Source organism: Miniopterus natalensis, chromosome 1, assembly GCF_054644295.1.
Source record: "Miniopterus natalensis isolate mMinNat1 chromosome 1, mMinNat1.hap1, whole genome shotgun sequence".
Classification (NCBI taxonomy): domain Eukaryota; kingdom Metazoa; phylum Chordata; class Mammalia; order Chiroptera; family Miniopteridae; genus Miniopterus; species Miniopterus natalensis.
In genome coordinates this window covers 181,778,128-181,799,996 of record NC_142081.1, presented here as the reverse complement: position 1 = coordinate 181,799,996, position 21,869 = coordinate 181,778,128, and the positions used below count along the sequence as shown (strand labels likewise).

The 21,869-nt window shown below is 41.3% G+C and overlaps 1 protein-coding gene across 1 annotated transcript in view; it reads left to right on the top strand.

Annotated features, from left to right (window-relative positions):
- Positions 1-20,643, top strand: part of DTHD1 (death domain containing 1) — a 45,641-nt gene extending 24,998 nt beyond the window's left edge. Inside the window, exons 8-10 of the mRNA XM_016196068.2 lie at positions 3,792-4,036; positions 16,077-16,134; positions 20,324-20,643. Of these exons, the coding sequence (XP_016051554.2) occupies positions 3,792-4,036; positions 16,077-16,134; positions 20,324-20,643 (623 nt within the window). The remainder of the gene's footprint in view (positions 1-3,791; positions 4,037-16,076; positions 16,135-20,323) is intronic.
- Positions 20,644-21,869: the final 1,226 nt, after the last annotated feature.

Here is a 21,869-nt window from a genome sequence, read left to right as displayed (position 1 = left end):
TCCTAAACACTCCTCTGCTTCCACTGTTAGTCACAGGAAATCCATTTCCACATAGTAACAACAGTGACCTCTTAAAAATATAAATAATACTTTATTACTCTCCTGATTAAAACTTTATCATTACCTCCTATTCTACATTAAAAAAATACCCCAACTCTTGTTGTCTTACAATCTAACCTGGGGTCAGTGGACTCCTAAGAGATGTGTGGATTAAACTGTATTCCAATACAATGGTCTTATTTATAATTCCATTTATTTTATATATTTAAAAGACTGCTCTGAGAAGGAATCAATAGGTTTCACCAAACTCCTGCTTCCCTCTCATCCTTATATTTATCTAGTGCTTTTTGTTTCCATGATAAATCTTTCCACAATTTGGAATTATTTTACTTAATGATTTGTTTACTTACGCTTCATTCATACGCTTAGGCTGTGTTCTTAGCTGGAATGTACATTTGCTGAGGGCAATGACTGTGTTTTCTTGCCGTTTACCCGAGTCTGGAATAGTGCCTGGTACATCAAAGGCCTTCCATAAATGTGATGATGCCCAGAAAATCCAACAGGGCGAGAGCACCTGGGAGGGGACCAGAGAGGTAGGAGACAAGAGGGAATAAGTGAGAAAGGAGAGATAAAAGGAAATGAAGAGAGAGAGAGAAAATGAAGAAAAAGGTACACAAAGAAAACAGCTGACTGAGAGAAGGGAGAATAATATTTTGGGGGGGCTGCCATCACAGCAATTTCTGTATTATTAATTCAACCCCTTCCCTACTCTAACTCTTTCCTTGGAGGTGGAATAGAATCCAACAGGTACACATGTAGAGATAAGGGGTGAGGGGGAACTCGGGGCTGGGTTTATGGGGATTTCTGGGCCAGGAGTCTTGCAATAGACTTGACCTAGACTAATAGTCTCCATTCACTTATAAATTAATATAGGTTCCATTGATTTTTAATGATGCCTATTTTCTCCCTGATTCTGGAAATTACTGCAGGCCCCGTGTGCTCTTTGTTGCTTTGAAAATGATGCAGCTCGAAGCTGAGGCTGCTCTTTTTCTGGTATCTCCGATGTGAGTGAGACCCAAAGTGTCCCAATTTGAAGCGTCTCTTCCACTTTCTCAGCCATCTGAGTCAGCTGACGGGACTTAGCAAGCCGGTGTCAAGGATGTCAGAGAAAGGGAAAGGGAAGGGAGAGGAGGGGAGGAAGGAAGGGTGGGAGAGACCCCCCTTCCTACTTGGCTGCCGGAGCAGAAACCACGGTGTCCACCCCGGGACAATCTCTCTAAGAAGAGATAGTCAAAAACTGGAAGTGTCCCACCCAAATGGAAGATGCAAATGACCTTCCTGTCATACTTGGGACAGCAGCTGTGTTTACCTACTGCCCTAAACAGGAGTGAGTTCCTGTGCTTCCTACGGACAGTGGCACTGAGTGTCCTTTGCCGGGGATGGGAGGGGGCATGTGCTAAAATAAGAGTTCCTGAGACAGCCAGTGTGTACAATTCCTCCACATGAGAAACAGCGAAGAACTCATCTTCACCCCAGGAAACGAGTCAGGCAGGATGCCAGAATCATTTCTGCTTAGCCTTTCTTAGAAACCTGTGCTCGGCTCTGGAGCCTCCCTGGTTTATTTTCTTCATTTAAGACGGGCAAGGAGTAAAGAATTTATACTCATCCTTGCATTGGGGCCTGGGTCCTTCCTGTGAATCTCAGACATGAGGTCAGAGGCTGTCTGCCCGGAGGGTTCGCCTCCCCGCCCATTCCCACCTCCACCCCACCCCACCCCCACCCTCAGTTGTCTCCCACTGTATCTTCCTGTCTCACCTTGATGCTCATGTTCAGAGCATCTTCTCTATCTTTCCTCATTATGTCAGTCCATTTTTTGCGTCTTCAGAGTCTATGTGCTTCTCTTTTGGGGACCTTGCCATAAATGCAATCTTCTACTTATTCATTTAATTGTTTGATCAATGACAGTTTCTCTGACTACAACCTCATGAAGGGAGGGGCTGTCTTGTTGGCAAGCCCCATTCAAACCCCAGTGCCTAGGACGGTGCCTGATAGCTGGAAGGAGTTTACTGAGTGCTTTTCATAAGAATTAAGATAACAACTTGGAAGGGACTTAACACAACAGCATTGTATGATTAAGTGTTTAAAACTTTAATAAATTTAGATGACTACTCTCTGGGAAATGCCAAAATCTCTATATTCATTAGATAGAATAGAAATGATTCCTTTGAGTGAGAACCATGGAGTATGGATTTTATTCCACTTCTAAGAGAAAAATCGAGAAATAGGTACTTTCCTTGGTTTTTATATTGACCTTTGACATTCTTCTGGACACAAGCTAGCGTATGCTTTCATTCTGTAGGTCAGAGCTGTTAACTCAGCACTTAAGCTTTTAATTGAATAACACTGAAGCCCCCAGTGCTTATCATTTGCTATCATTACTCTCATTTATTGAGAACTTCTTATATGCAAGGCCCTGTGCCAAATATTTTATTCATATTATTTCACTTCATTCCCAGAACCTAGGAGGTAAGTTTTATTTCTCCTGTTTTAAAGATAAGAATGTTAAGTTATCTCCAAGAAGCTCAGAGATGTGAAAGAACTGGATAAATATTATAATGTAAGAAGTAGAGGTTGGACTGGGATCTATATCTTATGTCAGGAACATTATAACTGCTACATTATATCTTGCTTTTAAATTTGGCTGGGGTGGGTAGTGCAGACATGCCTTAGGAAACATGGTAGTGTCCGCTTTACAATTGCTGTGACAAAGGAAAATATCCCGATCGTCACTGGAAAACCCCCACGGGTGAAGGGTTATGTTTACTAAAGCTTCATTCTTTTCAGTGTGCATTTGGGAAGACTTTTACACATCGTTGTCTTGGGGGAATTTACCAGATTTTAATAGACATTCCAGTAACATAAGTCTAGTAACTTTCATTTAGAAGTCCTAGAATAGCACTGTCTATTTCTGTGATGGTGGAAATATTTTATATCTGCACTGCCCAATAACATAGCTACCAGACAAATGTGGCTAGTGAACATTTGAAGTGTGGTTAGAGTGACTAACGAATTGAATTTTAATTTTAATTAATTTTAACTTTCATTTTAAAAGCCACATGTTGCTAGTGGCACCCATATAGGAGAGTGCAGGTCCAGAGTGTCATTATGAGATCACGGTAGTGTGCACTATGATACAGAAAGGGGAAAGAAAAATACTAATTTTGAAAGGTAAAAAAAAAAATTTTAAGCACAAAACAAGCTAAATATTTCCAATAGTTTCTTGTTACAGCAAAATGGAATAGAAAAAGAAAATGAAAGATTATTAGATGTAGAAGCATCCAGAGACCCTTTGGTCTAATTACAGATGAGAAATCTTTTGAGTAATCAATATAGTCTCAGGACCGATTGCTAAGGCTTTGTGAGGATATATTTTGACATGAGAAAATGAAAGCAGAAATGATTTACTTGCATTAAAGAATTATATGATTGCCCGGCCGGCATGGCTCAGCAGCTGAGCATCGACCTAGGATCCAGGAGATTGAGGTTCGATTCCCCGTCAGGGCACATGCCCGGGTTGCGGGCTCGATCCCCAGCGGGGGGTGTGCAAGAGGCAGCCGATCAATGACTCTCATCATTGATGTTTCTCTCTCTCTCTCTCTCCCTTCCTCTCTCTGAAATCAATAAAGACATATTTTATATAAAAAAAAGAATTATACGATTATTTGGATTTTAAAAAATGAAGACAAAGTGGTATATCTTACTAGTAACAAGTGTATTTTACTTCTCTGTAGGTAACGGGAAGGATTATGGAAAAGACTACAAGCTTATTTTTCATTTACAAAGAAAACCCAGGCTGGAACTCCAAATCAAAGAGGTGGATGAGTTTGGCAACTACAGCTGCTCTCATTATAAGGGCACCATTGTAGTTTATAAGATACCTAAAGAAAAGATAGTCCACAACTTGGACCAGTCTCCCATACTTAATGAAAACCATTATCAGTTGCCAGTTTGCAAATTACCATTGAAATTGCCAAAGGTGAGTAATTTTACTTCCCTAATTATCATATTTTGTTAATTCTTTGTAATAATGCTCTACCACAGTCAGAACTTCTGGCATATGGATAGTTACAGTTAAAAGGAAAGGTAGTAATAAAGTTGGGAAGGAAGGAATGGGCAGCTACAATTTTAGACAGGTAGAATAAATATCAGAATTTCCACTTTCATATGAACTTTCTAACAGGAACAATTCAGGTTAATCTGATGCTGACAGTATGTTGCTAATGACTATGGAAATGATGCCATTCATTTTCTGTAGCTGCATCTGAGTAACTAGGAGATCATTTATGAAAACACTGAATATATTTTAGAGCACAACCCTTTGAGGAGAAATCATGTGGTGAGCAGGAAAATGACAGCAAAATATTTTCACCAGGATTTACCAAATCCTGCACACTTGTTTAAAGAATTAATTACTCTTATTTAATATTCTTATTCTTGTCAGGAAATATTATTGAATTGTTTCTCCAAACATATCAAACAACAAATAATTTTATTGCCATCTATACTATTCCTTTCAGTGATCCATGGTTTAGTACTTCTAAACTATATTCTTAATGAGAAAATAACTGAAAAGTTCATTTTATCACTTGAGAAGAACAAATTTATTTCTTAAAGATGCCAAAATTATTTTTCCATGTTTTTTTTTCTTTTTTGTGTTATGACTAGCAGGAATATATTTTCCATGGGGTTAGATTTTGTACTGATTTTCAATAAATTAGTAAGGTAAGTAATTAATTTGACAAATATTGATTGAACTTTGGCAATGGAGAATGTGCCATGCTAGACAGGATGATAAATCGAGCTGTAGAGGGTACTCCATACCCTAAAGCTGCCTTGTCCTGGATGGTAGTCACTATCCACACGTACCCATGGAGCACTTAAAATATGGCTCATCTGAATTGAAATGTGCTGTATGGGTGAAATACATACTGGATTTCAAAAGACTCGGTACAAAAAAATAGAAAATATTTCATTAATACTTTGCTTATATTAATTGCATAGTAAACTATAATGCTTTGGCTTTGAGATTAAATAAAATATATTATTAAAATTAACCTGTTTTTTAAAAAAATGTATGAGACTAAAATAAGATAGATAAAATTACTTATGTGCCTCAAGCTGTATTTCTGTGGGACAGCATGGCTGTAAGTATTTACTGTCTAGCAGAATATGCCAAACAAGTCTACAGAATCACCTTGGGAGGTAGTAACTGATTAATCTAATGGTATAAACAGCAGCAGGGACAGTTGTTCAGAGGAGGGAACTGGGCTTTCTGGAAGCTGAAATCAGGAGAAGTTTCATGGTGTTATGGCACTGTTATCTGTAAGTTAGTAGAAATTTGGCTATTGGAAATGAAGAAAAAAGTATGTTGGGATGAGGAAATGGAATGAATTTGAGTGGGGGCGGTAGGCATAGCTTAGTAGGAATTCATAATCCGTATAACAACCATTGTGCTTGAAAGAAAAAGAGGGCCCTGGTGATAGTTCATATTTCAATCAGATCTTCCTAAAATGGTCACCAAGTCAATCTATGTGAAAATGAATGTCTACAAAGAACAATGATTTGTCTCTGAGTCTTTTCTAAGTTGTGCTTCCAGCTTCCTGCTTTGACAAAACACTTGTGTAGTTTCAGTTCACACCAGGCCTGTGTGTGTTTGGGCAGAAACAAGGCCAGCTTCAGAACTTGCTCACAATTTTTTAGGTGGGAGGAAGTAGTGTGTCTCTGAAATAATGTCACACAGGGGCCTGCCTGTGCTTTTGGTCATTCGTGCTTGACTTGTGACCGTCCTCTGCTCTCCCTGCTGCCTGGAGGCTTTGCTGTGAAGGCGGGAGGGCTGCAAGCCGGCTGCCTGCTTCTGGCTGCTGGAGGCCCAGCTCCCCAGTCAGACCGAACCTACGCATTTACGTAAGCCTGCTGCTGACCCGAGTTTTGCTTGGCCTGAACTTCCTTTTTTTTAACAAACTGAACTCACGACATGTGATTTCTAGTAAATAATGATACTGCTTCCACATTTACTTTCTCACCACATTAAATACTTGCTCTGCCAGAGGGAGGAAGGGCGCAGAGGCTGGTGCGACTTCATTTCCTCAGAACCACCCCCCTCACCATTTGGGACATTCTTTGTCATCTCCCTGCCCTGCTGGGCATGATTTTTCTTCTATATGATTTTTTTTTTTTTTTTTTTGTAACCACATGAAATACCAAAGAACAATCTTGAGAAGATTCTAAGCTATTGAGATTTTTACATTCACAGGCCCTTCAATTCTACTTAGGGTTTTTAGTTGTAGTAATTTACAAAATTATATTAAGGGTCAAGAATAAAATGGGACCCTACTGCTAGCTATTAAGAAAGCAGATTAGAGCCTGGCGGGGTGTGACTCAGCAGTTGAGCATCGACTTAGGATCCAGGAGATCGAGGTTCGATTCCCGGTCAGGGCACATGCCCAGGTTGTGGGCTTGATCCCCAGTCGGGGCCTGCAGGAGGCAGCTGATCAATGACTCTCTCATCATTGATGTTTCTATCTCTCTCTCCCTCTCCCCTCCTCTCTCTGAAATCAATAAAGATATATTTAAAAGAAAACAACAACAAAATAAAGCAGATTAGAAAAGGCATATACCTTTTAAAAAAAACCTTCTAAGAGAAATAGGGTGTGTGTGTATATGTATGTGTACCCGTTTGTGTGTGTGTGTGTGTGTACCTGTCTGTGTGTGTATGGAGGTGGAATAGTGAACTTAAAGGTGATTTTAAAATTTCCTGTAACTTAGTGTCACGCTTTCTACAGTAGAGTTAATTCCAATAACATATATGTTGCTTCGTGCTCCACCCCCTAACAACCGTAGAGGGAAGTCACGAGTCTTGGTAAGTAGAGAGAGCATGTCAATTTTTTTTTAACCTGTAAAAGTTTTAAAAAAACCTTATCACCCTTTCCAGTGTTTCATTCCTCACTCACCTTGGCCTTTCTTTAACGCCCTCCAGTTCTGCAGTCTAACCTTCCTCTAAATGATCAGAATGACCTTTAAAGACTCAGTTTTGACCATGTCACTGGAAACTGACTTTATGTTGCACATGACATGTGAATGGGAGCAAATGAGCAAACCTGGTTTAGTCAAAAATAGGATCCTCACTCTTTTTGGGAAAGTGTTTTACCCACCAATTTATTTATTTATTTATTTACCCTCACCCGAGGATATTTTGGCCATTGCTTTTCAGAGAGAGTGTAAGGGAGGGAGAGAGAGAGAGAAAAACATTTACCCTCACCCGAGGATATTTTGGCCATTGCTTTTCAGAGAGAGTGTAAGGGAGGGAGAGAGAGAGAGAAAAACATTGATGTGAGAAAGACACATTGATTGGCTGCCTCCTGCTGCCCACTGACCAGAGCCAGGGATCGAGCCTGCAACCGAGATATATGCCCTTGGCAGGAATCAAACCTGGGACCCTTCAGTCCCTGGCCCGATGCTCTAACCACTGAGCAAACTGGCCAGGGCTTCACTTTCCAATTTAATCAGGAGAGAATCTTTCCCTTCTCTTCCCCCCTCTGCTTCCTTTTCATCTTCTCCCCTCTCCCCTCTCCCCCTCCTCTCCTCTCATAAATTCCCCTGACTATTGCCCTTCCCCTCTCTTCCCCCCACTTCCTTCTCTGTCCCTTATCATTCCTCCTCTTCTTTCTTCCTCCTTCACCCTCTGCCCATGACGGGGAAGGTTTCCTCTGCTCAGCAGGCACTATAACTAAATCAGAAATTGTGCTTTCAATAATCCTTTTACAAAAGAAGGAGGTACATTCTTGCCTGTCTGAGGAAATAAAATTAAAAAGGTAATTGATATTTGTATTTATTCTCTGAAAATTTAACATTTAAAAGTAAACAATGATGTTCATCAGATCATACAATTTTCTAGTTCATGAACTCCAACTATTTTCTTTTTTTTTTTTTGGTAGATTTACCAGCCAACGTGTCAATTAAGAAATACTAATTTAGTACCTACTACATATGAGATATTATGTAGAGCCTAAAAATAATAGTGATACAGGTCAAAGTCCTAGTTATCAAGGAAGTTACAATCCAGTTCAGGAAACAAAGCATAAACACTTTAAAAATTATAAAACAATGCAAGAGATAATACAACAATACAGTAATATGGCAAGACAGGAACTGATGATGAATTGCGAATGCATGACCAAGATTGTAAGCGCCAGGGCATTTCAGAGAAGGGAGGGATTCCTGGGGGCTGAGGTGGCCTGGGGACAAGTCATAGAACAGATGTAGAGAATGTTTAGGTTCTAGCAGGGAAGAGAGAAAGGCAGTGGATTCCACAAGAAGCGATGGTCTGAGCTGAAACTTTGAAGTAGCAAAGCACGGGTGTTTTCATGGTGTGGCTTGAGTAGAAGATTTGGAAAAATGAGATTGGAAATAATTTGGGGGAGATTATGCAGGGCTTTGGATGCTTCGTTTAGGTTTACCAGATGTCTCTGTGAAATTGTTGTAGGTGGGGCTTTCTGTCAAAATTTATCAAAAGAATGTGGCATTTCATGATATAGAGATGATGTGCGAGGTAGTGATTCAAATCAGAGACCCTTAGCACACGAGTAAACAAGGTCCCCCCGGCCGCTGGTACTCTTGGAATGAGTGTGGCCAGGACTGACGATAGAGAAGGAGGCACCTAGTTGGTTTATAAGTAAGATTTTCTTTTGTCCTCTAAGTAATGGCAAACCATTGGCAAATTTTGACCAGGCAGGTTACATGACCCAGTCTTGTTAGCAATATCACTGTGACAACCTGTAAGTATAGATTAGAAAGAGATGAGTTAATAGTAAAATAAGTGCTAATGAAGGAGTCGTGGCAGGAATGGTGATGGACTGATGTAGAACCATGGCAGCAAGGATGGCAGGTGGAGAACAGAGCTGGGAGAGCTTTAGGGTTCGGGACCAACTGGACTTGGCGGTAGGGTGAATGTGTGTGGGGGTCGTAGGGTAGGAAGACACTGGGAGATAGAGAAAGCTGTGAGAGGGGCTTCCTGGGGTGGCTCCCTGGACACTGGTTTGAGATATCCTATGATACAACATAGTGTTTTACTGAATTTACTTTGGAATTGTGTTTAACTTGCATTTCATCTTTATTCCCCCAAATATTGTCCTATCCAGTAGATGATTGCTACTTTCCTTTGAAGGCCTATCACCAGCCCTCTTTTCTGCTCTTGGCTACACAACTGGCAGGATGGTTTATCTCAAAAACAAATAAGATTTTATCGCTCTTCTAAAACTTCTCAGTTGGCACTTTATATCTATTGATCAAAGTCCAAGCCATCTACCCTGTGTTAAGGCCCTTCATAACCCCCATATCTTACCCCCACAATCGCTTCACATGACAGCTGCCCAGCTAACTTATTTGCTCCAGTCCACTCAAGGTCTCACTTCTTTGACACATTATGGTCTTAACTGCCTCAGGGACTCTTTACTGCTGCCCTTGTGACAGCATCGACTCCACGCTTAGCTTTATTATCATCTTTTTAGAAGAAGTCTTTCAATTTCCCAGGCAGAATTAGATACCACACTGTAACTACAACCGAAGCACTTTGACTTATATATTAACGTATGGTCTAATTTTTATTTCTATAATAATGCTAATAATAACTAATATTTATCTAGTTATTCCCGGCTAGTAACTTTGAAAAAGCATTTACACATATTAACTCATTAGCTGAAAAGGTAGGTGGTTGAGGAAACTGAGGCACAGAGAGGCTTGTTCAAGGGAAATAGCTAGGGAATGGTAAAACTACTGCATGACCCAAGGCTGTCTAATCCCAGCGGTGCTAATCCTAACCATAATCCTGCTGTCTCCTTTAGGGACTGAGTTCCTCAGTGTTTTGAGTGTAGCTCATTCAATTTTGTAATCCCACTTCCTACTATGCATTCAATAATGTTTTGTTGATTTAATTAATAAGTGAATGCATGCTGGGGAATTGATAAAGCAGTTGAAGATGCAGTCAGTAACTGACAAATGCTTTATCTGTATCCTTCCCCAGCGAGCAGCTACATGGAGCAGAAGCTCTTCACTCCTTCAAAGGAGTGACTCACGTGGGGATTGCACACACTGTGGCAAGACCTGGGAAGATGTGGCTATGCAGGCCTTTCCCAGCAACATTCATATCATACTTTCTGTTTGAAAAGCTATTTTTGTCTATAATCTGAAAGAATGAAAACAAAAATTCAGGAAAATTTTTTAAATGTTAGAATATTCTAGGAAGAATTATGTTCCAAGTTGAATAGGTACCTTGACCAGTAAGTCTTCAGGATTGACCAACACTTGTTGGGATTCTAATTTAAAAGTGGAACAATCTAGAGAGGAGGTGGAAGTTTGTGCAAGTTCTAACTGTGTTCACCTTTGATGTGTTGAGCTGCTTTTAAAATCAATAGTATCTCCCACATAGCTGCATTTATGGATCAAAGGCAGCTGCCTTTGCCAGAATTGCTTGGAACAATGAGCAAATTTTAAGCATATTAACAACAGTCAGCACTTGCTTGCTAAATTCTAGGCATGTTTGAAGTGCTTTATCTATTCTAGACTGCTTTTGATATACATGGAGTAAACTTTCCTTTATTGAATCCATGTATATTCCATATAGATTTTCCAAATTATCCAGGTCCTTGCTCATTAATATCTGCAGTCACCGCCTTCCTTCTATCTGGCCCAGCTCCTTAGCTCAGCTGGGGTTTCTTGAATTGTTACCAGGGACCTAAAGTTTTCTCCTTTTGTGACTAACTTTTCAAAGGCTGAGAGATATTAATCCTTTCCTCACCATAATCAGAGTGAAGCCTTAAAAAAGTCCATTTTCAAAGAAGCAATTGAAAAAATAATAAAAAACCAAAACCTAAGTTTGGCTGCATGGGTTTAAAACCAAGAAAGATCTGACCCTCATTGGCAGTAGTCTGACTTCATGTCCAAAAGACTTAATTTATAGATTTATCGCCAAGTGAGCCCACTTTGGGTCAGCTCTTCTTGCTCTCAACTTGGTGTCCCCCCCCGCTTAAGCTTACTTCTCTGTGGGTTTATTCTGGCCTTCAGATCTCTCTGTGTGAAAGCACTTCCTTTTACTGTGTGGGCCAAGCATTTCTGTCTAAGCCTTCAGGAGGTTCTACAATGGGCATGTAATTAGAACAAATCCATGATGGAAACAACAGGATATTGATTAACTGATGCTGCTCTCTTTTAATTAATTTATGTTAAAGTTTCTTCTGTTTGTTTTTGGTATGTGTGTTTGTGTGGAAATTTTCAAAGGCACACAAAATGGAGAAAATATACCATGAACCTACATGGACCCATCATTCACAATTTCCTGCCATTCTTGTTTTATCTAATGCCCCTGGGTATGTTTGTTTGAGAATTTTAAAGCAAATCACAGTTACTACATCGCTTTACTTGTAAATTATTCTGTATGTTTCTTCAAGAGGTAAGAACTTAAAACTAACCCCCATACAATACCATTGCTATACCCTATAAAATTAGCTATTATTATTTAATAATATCTACTATTCAGTCATGTTCTATATTCACCGCCTTACTTTTTTTTTTCTTTTTGTGGTTAGTTTGTTAAAACAACAACAACAGGGTCCTAAAAGCGCCCACACATTGCATTTGGTTTGTGTGTCTCTGCCACCGTTTGTTGAACTCTCAGTGTAGGTTACGTCCTTTACAGACATTATCTCAATCTGTCCTCACAGCACACTTCAGAGGCAGGGCCGTCGTCTCTGTTTCCCGAGCTGGAGTTTAGTAAGACTGCTTCGATGGCCTGCCTCAACTTGCACGACTGCACAGGGCAAAGGCTGTGCGCTGGGACCTAGGCTTCGCAGCCGTCCCTCTCTCTCCTTCCTCGAGAAAGCCAGAGCCTTGCTCACTTCAGTCTGCCACTCTTAGCTCCGTGTCATTGCTTCTCATGTCCTTTGTCCTCCAGGGTGTTTGGCAAATCTAGGCCCTGAAGTCGGGTACTGTCCTTCCCCCAGGTAAGCCAGGTGCTAATAAACCCCCAGCAGGCGAGGCTTCAGTTAAATCCTTTCTTCTGAGGGCAGGCCTTGTTGAGAACAGAATGCCCTGGTGTATTTTAGAATGGTTCCTTTCGCCCTCTCCCAGACCTGCCAGACCACAAGGGAATGTTCTTCATATATTCACCATGAGGATCTAGCTGAGCTCCCATGGGTGAGCTCACAGAGGTGGGGGAGCGTCCTTGACTGGGTCCCCTGGAGTGTTAACTCCCAGACGTGCACGGACCCTGAGCCCCCAGCGATTTGTCAGTTAGAGCTCAGGCTTCCCACCCTAGTCCCTGCTTGGCCAGTGCTTGGGGGTTTCTGCTCTGGAAAGTTACGATTCTCTGTATTCACAGGTCAGTCTTTCCCAATTTGGGGCAGAGGTTTGCCCTGTGACCTTACTTCTCTCACAGATATAAAGAGAGTTGATATTTTTCAGTTGGTTCAGCTTTTTACTTGTTAGGACAATGCCAACTTCCAGCTTCTTATACGCCCTGCTGGAAACCAGAAGTTCAGCCCAGTTCACACCAGTTTGTCCTCACACAACACTGATGCAAACTTTTATTTGCTTTCTAGTCAAGTTGAACCCATGACTGCAGCACAAGCTTCTTATGCTGACATTAATCTTTTGGCCAGATTACTTCTTTGATCAATATTCTAACTTATTTACGATGGGATTCTATAGGATTTGTACATTACAAAGATTGAGAATATAAATGTTTACTATTATGACACAATAGATGAACTCAAGTTAAGCAAACAGCAACTATTACTTAGTTGAAGAGGCCTCTATGCTAAACAAATACAGAATACAGTAAGCAGTGAAAACCGGTCCTTAGTCATGGTCTCTAAAAGGCTTGGGGTAAAATCCATGCTGAAGATCCACATAAATATACTGATTACATACACTTCCTTGGCCTAGTATTATTCATACCACTTTCACTCGTATATCATCTAACTACAGAAGAAATGACCTATTTACCAGGAAAATCTACACTAAGTGTGTGTGGGGGGGAGAATGTGGGGGTTAAGGCTGCATGGAGGAGTGGTTGCCGCATGATATTATAATAATTACTTGTGAAATCGCTTCATGCATAAGTGCCTCAGGGTAAATGATAAGAAATAGTAACACCAGCATGACATGTTTGTTATTGCCGGCTGCATTGCACCGACATTCAGCTGTCCTGCTCTGTGGCATCCATGTTCAACAGAGCTTCCAGGGTCAAAAAGTCCTTAGCATGTTGCTGCACAAACGCGGGCTCTGCAGGAGACCCCGAAGCATTGCAGGCAAGTAGAAATTAAAGAGGAAAGCACTACCACTTATTATTTCTGTATCTGCTAAATGGCAATAGTATTATTGTGGATGTCCTTGGAATTAGTAAGTGCCCAAGTTACAAATTAAAATAGAATATTGCTATGGGATTCAAAGATATAATTTTATGTCATTATTTCCACTTAGAGCTTTAAAATATGTGTAAAATTGTGAGGAGCATCAATGTAAGAGCAGGTTACCTCAGAGAAATAACAAACCTTCCTTTAGCAAAGAGTAGAACCCAAGAAGATACAACAGAATCACACCTTTTGATTGGGAGAGAGAGTGAGGAATTATTAGAGCTGGTCCCACCAAGGAAGTCATCCAGGGGACCACATGTAAACATTTGGAATCTGTGGGAGGGGTAAGACATAGGACAAGCAAAGCTGCCTAGTTTGGCTTGAAGCTCACCCTGAGCACCAGTGAGATTTAAAAAATAGTGTGCAAGGCAAAAATAATGCACAGAAAAAAAATCCAGCAATACAAGAAAAAATAAGGGACAGGGAAGGGTCGTAGAACACCCCTGATGAAGAGGTTATGTGTGAGGCCAGCATAGTGCCTGGGGGTCTAAAAGCGCCGGGGATTCCTGAGCTGCTCTGACTCATTCCACTGCTTCCATGGTTGTGTGCTGGACTTGGCTCGAATTCTCATGCATGCAAAAAAATGCATATATTTAAATACTAGAATCACTCTGAATGCATTAAGATGCTATGAGACATCTCTAAAGAAAAAAATGACTGAGTGGGGAATAACTTATGTGAAGAAAAGCAAAAACACAATGTGTATCTCTTGTCCTGGACTCAATCCAGTCCATATGCCCTTCGATGGGAATGATAGAATTTGTTGCACTATATAAAGTGGTATTTCTCTCATTTTTTTGAGAGCTTTAAGCACATTGTTGATGTCTTGAAAATTCTATGCACTTATTTTGCGGCGCTGCAGTGCTAGTATATTTGAACTCGGGCTATTCTTATGTTGTTTCTTAGTTGTCTCCCATTGAATCTTCTTAATGGAAATTTATATGCATGTTTCTGTAATACCTATGACAAGAATACCTACAAAATTCTATTCAGATTTAATCAATTTGTATTGAATGCTCATTATGATTTAGACAGTGTCCTACTTATCAGCATAGAGAATTCATATCCTTCTTATATCATTGCTGTAAAGTAGGCTTTTAAAAAAATTTGAAATAATTATAGTTTCACAGAAAGTTGCAAAAAAAGAAAAATAGTACAGAGAGATCCCGCATAGTCTTCACCCCGCTTTCCTCAGTGGTTACATCTTACTTAACTAGAGTACGATATAAAAACCAGGAAGTTGTCGTTGGTGTAATGTGTGTGCAAACCTCTGTGTCATTTTATCACACGTGAGATTTGTAGAACCACTGCACTCAAGATGTGGAACGATGCTATCATCAGGAAGATCTCCCTTGTGCTACCACTTACGGTCATCCCCCCATCCCTAATGCCTGGCAATCATTCATCTGTTCTACATCTTTAAAAGTCTGTAATTTCAGGAATGTCATGTAAATGGAACCATGCAGTGGGTGACCTTTTCACTCATCATAGTTCCCTGAGGCCCATGCAAGTTGTTGCACGTATCAGTGGCGGGTCCTTTTTATCACTGAACAGCATCCCATCGTGTGAATGTGCCATACTTCCTTCACCTACTGCAGAAAATGTTAGCTGTTTTCAGTTTTTTGGTTATTACAAGTAAAGCTGCTATGAGCTTTTGTGTACAGATTTTTGTGATGTGTGTTATCCAAAAAATATAAATCACATTTCAGAGCTGAGATGGAGGAGATAAAGTGCCCGGAGCACAGAACAGGTTTCCAAACCCAGGTGTTTTTACTTTATTTCCTGTGCCGTTTCCAATGATCCTGGATTCAATGAGGACAAACTGTTCTGCAGACAGCGTAGAAGAGTAATGATTATGTATTTGATTACATCTTGTAAAATATTGGCTTTAGAATAATATCTGCTCAAAGACTTGATTGTTTTCAGCATCCTGTATGCACACTGATTCACTCATTTATTCACTAAAACTACTGTTTTAGTGCGATTAGGTGCCAGGCTCTGTGCTGTGTATTGAAGCAGGTGCCTGCCCCATGAAGGCATTTCCAAAATACTTTGTTTCTAGCATAGAGGTAGCTTGTGCTATGTCTGCTGGTTTTAATAGTTTTAAATTATAGTTGGAAAAATGTCTACTCATAGGTAATGTGACTGCTATAATAATATTTAAATGTGTATTCTTTGAAAAAAAAAATGTTGTTATTGATTTAGAGAGAGAGAGAGAGAAAAAACAGGAGAGTGAGAACAAAAAAATTGATAGGCTACCTCCTGCACGCCCCCTACTGGGGACTGAGTCCACAACCTGGGCATGTGCCCTGACTAGGAATTCAACCAGTAACCTTTCGGTGCACAGGACAATGCTCAACCAACTGAGCCACACAGGCCAAGGCTAAATGCATATTCTTAAATTTGAATTTTCTGAAAGATTTGGGTATTTTGCCTTATCTCAGGAAAGCAATTGCTGAGCATGCATGCCCTAATACACAATCTAATTTGCAAGGTATGCAATTCAATGCTTCTTTCAAACAGGGGTGAGGTTCAGATGGATTTTTATTTGTAGCTTGTTTACAAATTAATGACTTATTTTACTTAGTCTGTGTCTCTTTCCCCCAATAGCATGAAAAATTAATCAACCGGCCACAGAGTACCAAAAGAATTTCTACAGATCCAACAGGTAAGAGTGCTCTCACTACAGAGGTGCTTTTTTCTTATATTTTATATTTTATGTGAATTCTTTTATAAAAAAGAAAAAAGAACTTTGCAGTTAAACAATCATTAGGTTTATCAGCCCAATAAATGTTTTCCTTTGGAAATCATGCACATTTAAATCAAAGCATATTTGAATGTAGACATAATTAAAATTTGTTAAAATCTATAAGAAATATGAAGCCTACTAAGGGTTATTTTACTAAGATAACTAGTAATTGCTTAATTTGGTAAGTAGACCACTGCAGTTTGTTCTGAAATGCTATTAATTGTGAGTCTTCATCTGTGGTCACTTCAAATTTACATTTGAGGGCAACAGACTTCAAATGGAGGTATATTTGCATGAAACCACAATGGGAACCTGTGCTATTTGATTGTAGTTATGCATAAATCAATTACATAACAATGATGCAGGTTTCAGGGTACAATTTGACGCTTTTATCCTATTTTATCCTTTGAAACAATTCATTTTTGATGTTAATAGTTACTACTGAGATAATTTACTGGTCTCCAGAAGACATAAGTGATTGTGTTTTGCTTCCGTGTCAGACCCACCACTGATGGCAAAGCATTCCCTTCAGGGGTTAGCTTTGTGGATTTGTATAGAAAATGTGCAGGCTTTATTGAATTTCTTTAGAAGAAAGTAGGATGGGAATAAATTGTAGTGTTATATATCCTCTCAGAGACACTAAAACTGTTTTCTAAGAGAGAACAGGTGATAGAGCAAAAACAAAACGAAAACCATGAAAGCCAACCAACTTCCCCCAAAAACAAGAAACGAAACCAAACCAAAACAACAGCAGTAGATGAAAGCCCAGCAAATATGTTAACTTTTGAAGAATGTGATGTTCATGACCGTTGTCACAACCATTGGAGAGCACAGGGTATCCCGATCTTCCCTACGTGCACCGAGAAGTGCTAGGTTGTCACACGATATGGTCTTGCACGACCAGTGCCATCCAAGCTGCTGCAGGAAGGTGATGGCAGGTGAGGTTAGAGCAAGATTAAACTGTAAAAACCTTTAAATGCTAAGTTGAGCTGTTTAGACAATATAAGAAATTTATTAACAGAAAACAAATAAGATCGGATTAGACTAAAAACTTCTCTTTATTGTGTGCAAGACTAAAGTTAGTCAAAACTGTTAGCAGGGATAGGAATTAGAGTTCTGGTTCCCGAAATTCTCCAGAAAAGAGGTGGGTCATGACAAAGGGTGAGTCAGTTAAGGCTGGAAAGTGGGGAAAATACCTGAGACATGTTTAGAGTTAGGACCAACAGGACTTGGGTACAGGTGAAAAGAAATAGGCTTTGAGGCATATGCATAATATTACATGTTTTAGCTTACTCAACTGAGCGGTCACATGCACTAAAAAAGCTGATAGAATGAAGGATCACGTGGAGAGAGGGAAGGGCCGAAGTTGGTTTTGATTTGAGACCTACAGAGTTCGAATTGGCTGTGCTATACACTGGCCAAGGCAATTAGGAGATGAACATTGCCGATGCGGCACCAGGGTCTAGGAAAACAAAGCCACGGGTGAAGATGTAGTAGATCTGGGCTGTTTCACCAAGAGGAGAGGGTAAGGCAGGAGGAGCTGATGAATTCACTGGGGAGGCAGGATGGAGAGAGAAGAGGCCCGAGCTAGGAAGCGGTGATTCAGCAGCATCACGAGGAAGAGACTCGGCCAAGAGGAAAGGGGCATGTGGCAGGAGGGGGAGCCCAAGGGAAGGGGTAAAATGCCTCTTGAGGTCGAAGACAGCTCAGGCTGGGAATCAGCTGTTGTGAGGAGTAATTAGAGGGCTCTGGGAAGACTGGAAAGGCTTCAGTAGTGTTTTAAAAGAGTGTACAGAATCCCTAACCCCAGGGTTTAAGGAGTGAGTTGGCAGTGATGAACTCGAGGCATTGAGTTTACATTGGGCATTAAAAGATTTTATGGTAGAATCTTATACAATCTCAAGAAAAACCACAGCATAGGAAAGAGAGCCAACAATATTGTGATAGCTGTGAATGGTGCCAGGTGGGGACTGGGAATATCGGGAGGTGGGGGAGACTTTGTAAAGCATATGATTGTCTAACCACTATGCTGTACACTGGAAATCAACACAAAATAAGATTGAAAGTAAAAGAAAAAGAAATGGTAACCAAATAAAGTTCCTTGTCCTTTAGCTCTGAAAAAAAAAACCCATAAAAGATTTTACGGTAAGGGAAGAGAGAGAGAGCTCAGTGGCTTGACAGAGGGGCAGGAGCAGAGAGAGGAGGCCCCAGAGTGTTTGTAGGGAGCATGGGAAGAGCCTGTGGCCAGGAGGTTAAGCAACAGGTGTGAGGGGAATTACTCGACGAGAACACCGTGGGGGTGGACGCTGACAAACATGGGGGAGGGAGATTTTGTAAGAAAATTATTTTGAAATGAAAACAAGGCTATGAGAACTCGGGTCAAATGGCTGTGGGGAAAGTAGGAGAAACAGACATTGGCCGAGGGAAACGGAAGGAGTGAGTTTTGGGCTTAAGGATGGTAGAAGAGATTTGGGCCATTGCTCTGGGAAATTTTAAATTGAGTTCAGGAAAAAGATTTTTTAGTGGATCTGCAAGCAGCTAAGGGCTCAGGTGGGGGGAAACATAGAGTTTATGGATCACATTGAGCACAGGTCCGCAGCCCTGGGAGGCGCGGTGGGTGAACGCAGTGTGAGTCCAGCCGAGCTGGGGACTGACGACATGAGGACAAGCAGAGCTAAGGGGACAGCAGAGGTTAGGGAAGGTGCAAGACCTCCCTCGATGGGCACAGCTGGTCGTTAGCAGTAGGCTGGACGGAATGACGGGGGTATCAAAGGAACGACTGACTATCAGCAGCGGTGGGCAAGGAGACTGAGGCAGGCGCAAGGGCAGAGGCTGTGGAAGTTCAGGAGGCGCTGCTGGGTGGTGACATCGAGAAGCGGAGGCCACGGAGGTGGAGTGGTTCTGGTTGACGATGACACATGAGAATTGGCCACCACAGTCCGTTTCTAGTACGGAGCCACACACAGGCCATTGATGTTGACAAGAGGAAGGGTCTAGGCGTCAGTGACCTTCCTGATGGCCGGCGCAGCTGCTGATGATTCTGCCTGCCGATGGCAGCAGACCGACGATGTGGCCAGGGAGAGGCAGGGCCACCGTGTAGCACAGACGTCAAAACCGATACACCGCGTGAGGGGAGCAGACATCGGCTTGAAAGGGACAGTGGAGAGCAAGGGTGTGTTGACTTCGTTTCCTGAGTGGCCTTCACAGAAAAGGGGAACGATTCATAGTGTAAAATCACGTGCGTTTGTGTGAGCAGGTAGGTGGAAGGAATACTTGAGTAAAACGTGGTCTTCTCTGCTCACACTTGACCAGGGAAAATGGTGTGGGGGGAGCATGCGAGTGGGAAGAAGCGACTGTGATGCAGGCCAGTGCTGGTAGGTGGAGGACACACATAGCAGGGGTGGGGGCTTTACCGAGAGTGATGGGTCTGTTACCCCATGAAGAAAGTAACAACAGAAAAATGAATCATGAGTTTAGGTGGTAGAAGGGGGCCACAGGGTCAGGGAAGAGGGGTGTGAAACACACAGGATATGTTCAGAGGAGATGTTTGTGGTTCTAAGTGCTAATCCGGAGGCTGGGGAAATGTTGCTGTGAGGAACCTTCCATGGAACTGCTCTTTGGGTAGTGGACCTCGGTGAGTTTGTGGGTGTCTGTGGTGGGGGTGTTGAGAATTGTCTAGCTGCTCATATCATTTATGTATCAGATTAGTATTGATTAAGGAAAGTATTTTTTGAACCTAAAAATATCCTTTACCATAAGTGCTACTTAAAGTAGGGTTGGGAGCTTATTAAAATGCCAAGTGTTGCCCCCACCCTAGTCCTAGTTAAGTAGACTCTCTGGAGCAGGGCCTACAAACCACAAGCCCTTCTGGCTCTGGAGGAAGTTAAATCTGAGAGGCATTTCCAGCCCTCTGCAATAGGTGTTTCCTCAGGAGAAGACCCCAGGAATTCAAAGGCCCTCAAGGGTCCACTGGGTGGTCCCAAATCTTTCTGCTGCTCAGAGGACCAGCCAGAGAGCACCGAGATCACCTGTGGACAGGTATGGAGGTTAGATGAGCTCATCCCCCAGGAAAGAGCCCTAACACTGAGTGTTCCCCATGTCCTGGCAGAAGCCCTGTGGGAAAACTTGCTCTACTGGTTGGCAGAGGAGCTCTCGGAAGAAAACACCACGTGTCTCTGCTCGTCCCTCCCTCTTCGCCGCAGCACCATTCAGCTCATCAAACTGAAGAGCCCAGATGACCTCACAGAACAGATCCACGAACTTCTTTGCTTCTGGAAAAAGTCACTCCCAAATTCCACTGATAAACTCCGCCTTCTGGCCCGTCATCTCCGCAAGATCGGCAGGAGCGATCTCTCCGAGGAGCTCAAGTTCAAGTGGGAAAATAAAGTGTTCACCGACCTACAGCAGTGGTCTCATGTGGCGGAGTGAAGTGGGCGGTGCTTTCTTTGGGTCAGAATTGGTTGTAAGGTTGTTTCTTTCAACAGTTGACTAGTGGTTCCAAGTGATGTAAGAAGTAAATCTGTTAGATGTGGCAAAGCACTCATCAGACAGTAAAAGCATTCCTGGGTTTGAGTGCTCCTCGGCGGTTCAAAGATATATGTTCTGCAAGCATGACCGTCTAGGGTCCAGCCAAACATAGAGTTTGCTCTGTTCACATTTTAATAGCTGAGGTCGTTTTCTAAGTGTAAAGAAAGGATATGATATACAGAACCCCCTTTTTTATTGTTTTTACAATAACAATGCAGATAACAATACATTGTTATCTATCCACATAAAAGTAAAATAGTTATCCAGGATTCCAAACAACTAATACTCATTACATGCAGACAGTGGAGCCCTCGGGTGACAATGCCAAATAAACCGGGCTGCCGAGACCTGATGTGGATGAGAGCAAATCGCTTTCAGAACACAGACAAGCTCCAATTAGGCTAAAAATAGACTTCAGCCATTTACGGCCACAAACTTTCTTTTACTAAAATGTAGCCCGGAATAGGGAATGTCTCATGTTTCATTATTAGTGGGAAGAGGCAAGTGCAGAGGAAGTGCAGTCTCAGTGGGAGAATTCAGTGCTTTCATCTACTTAGGAAAAAAACCCTCCATTTAAATCACTTTGAGAAACCTTATTATATAAGCCCTATAAAAAAAGTAACCCCCCCCACAAAACTAAAAGAAAAAAATAGTAATTATCCAAGCCTCTCCATCACTGATAATCCCTGTTAATGTCTGATGTATAAGCTCAGCGATTTAGGAAAACCGAAAGCCCCTTCGCTCCCTGAAACAGTGTGAAATGAATGGGACATTGCATTAGGTTCACCGATTCATTAATGCAGAACCATCAGGGCCTTGGCTTGCAAGCAACAGTAGCGATTAGTTTCAAATACTGAATACCTAGAAATGAATGAAATTACATGAAAAATTAAACATTTATATGGTTCTGAAATTTAAAGTCAAGATTTCCTTCTACTGATTAACCAGGGACTTAACTTACATACCTATTAGGTTATATATTAAAAAGGGAGATTTCAATTTTCAAACAGCTTCCTATTAAAAAACATTTACTAGTCAAGATTTTTATTATTTTTATAGGAAGGTACAATATTTTTCATGTGTTCTTGGAATGAAGAAAACAGACTGAAATGTTCATTTTTTTCTGA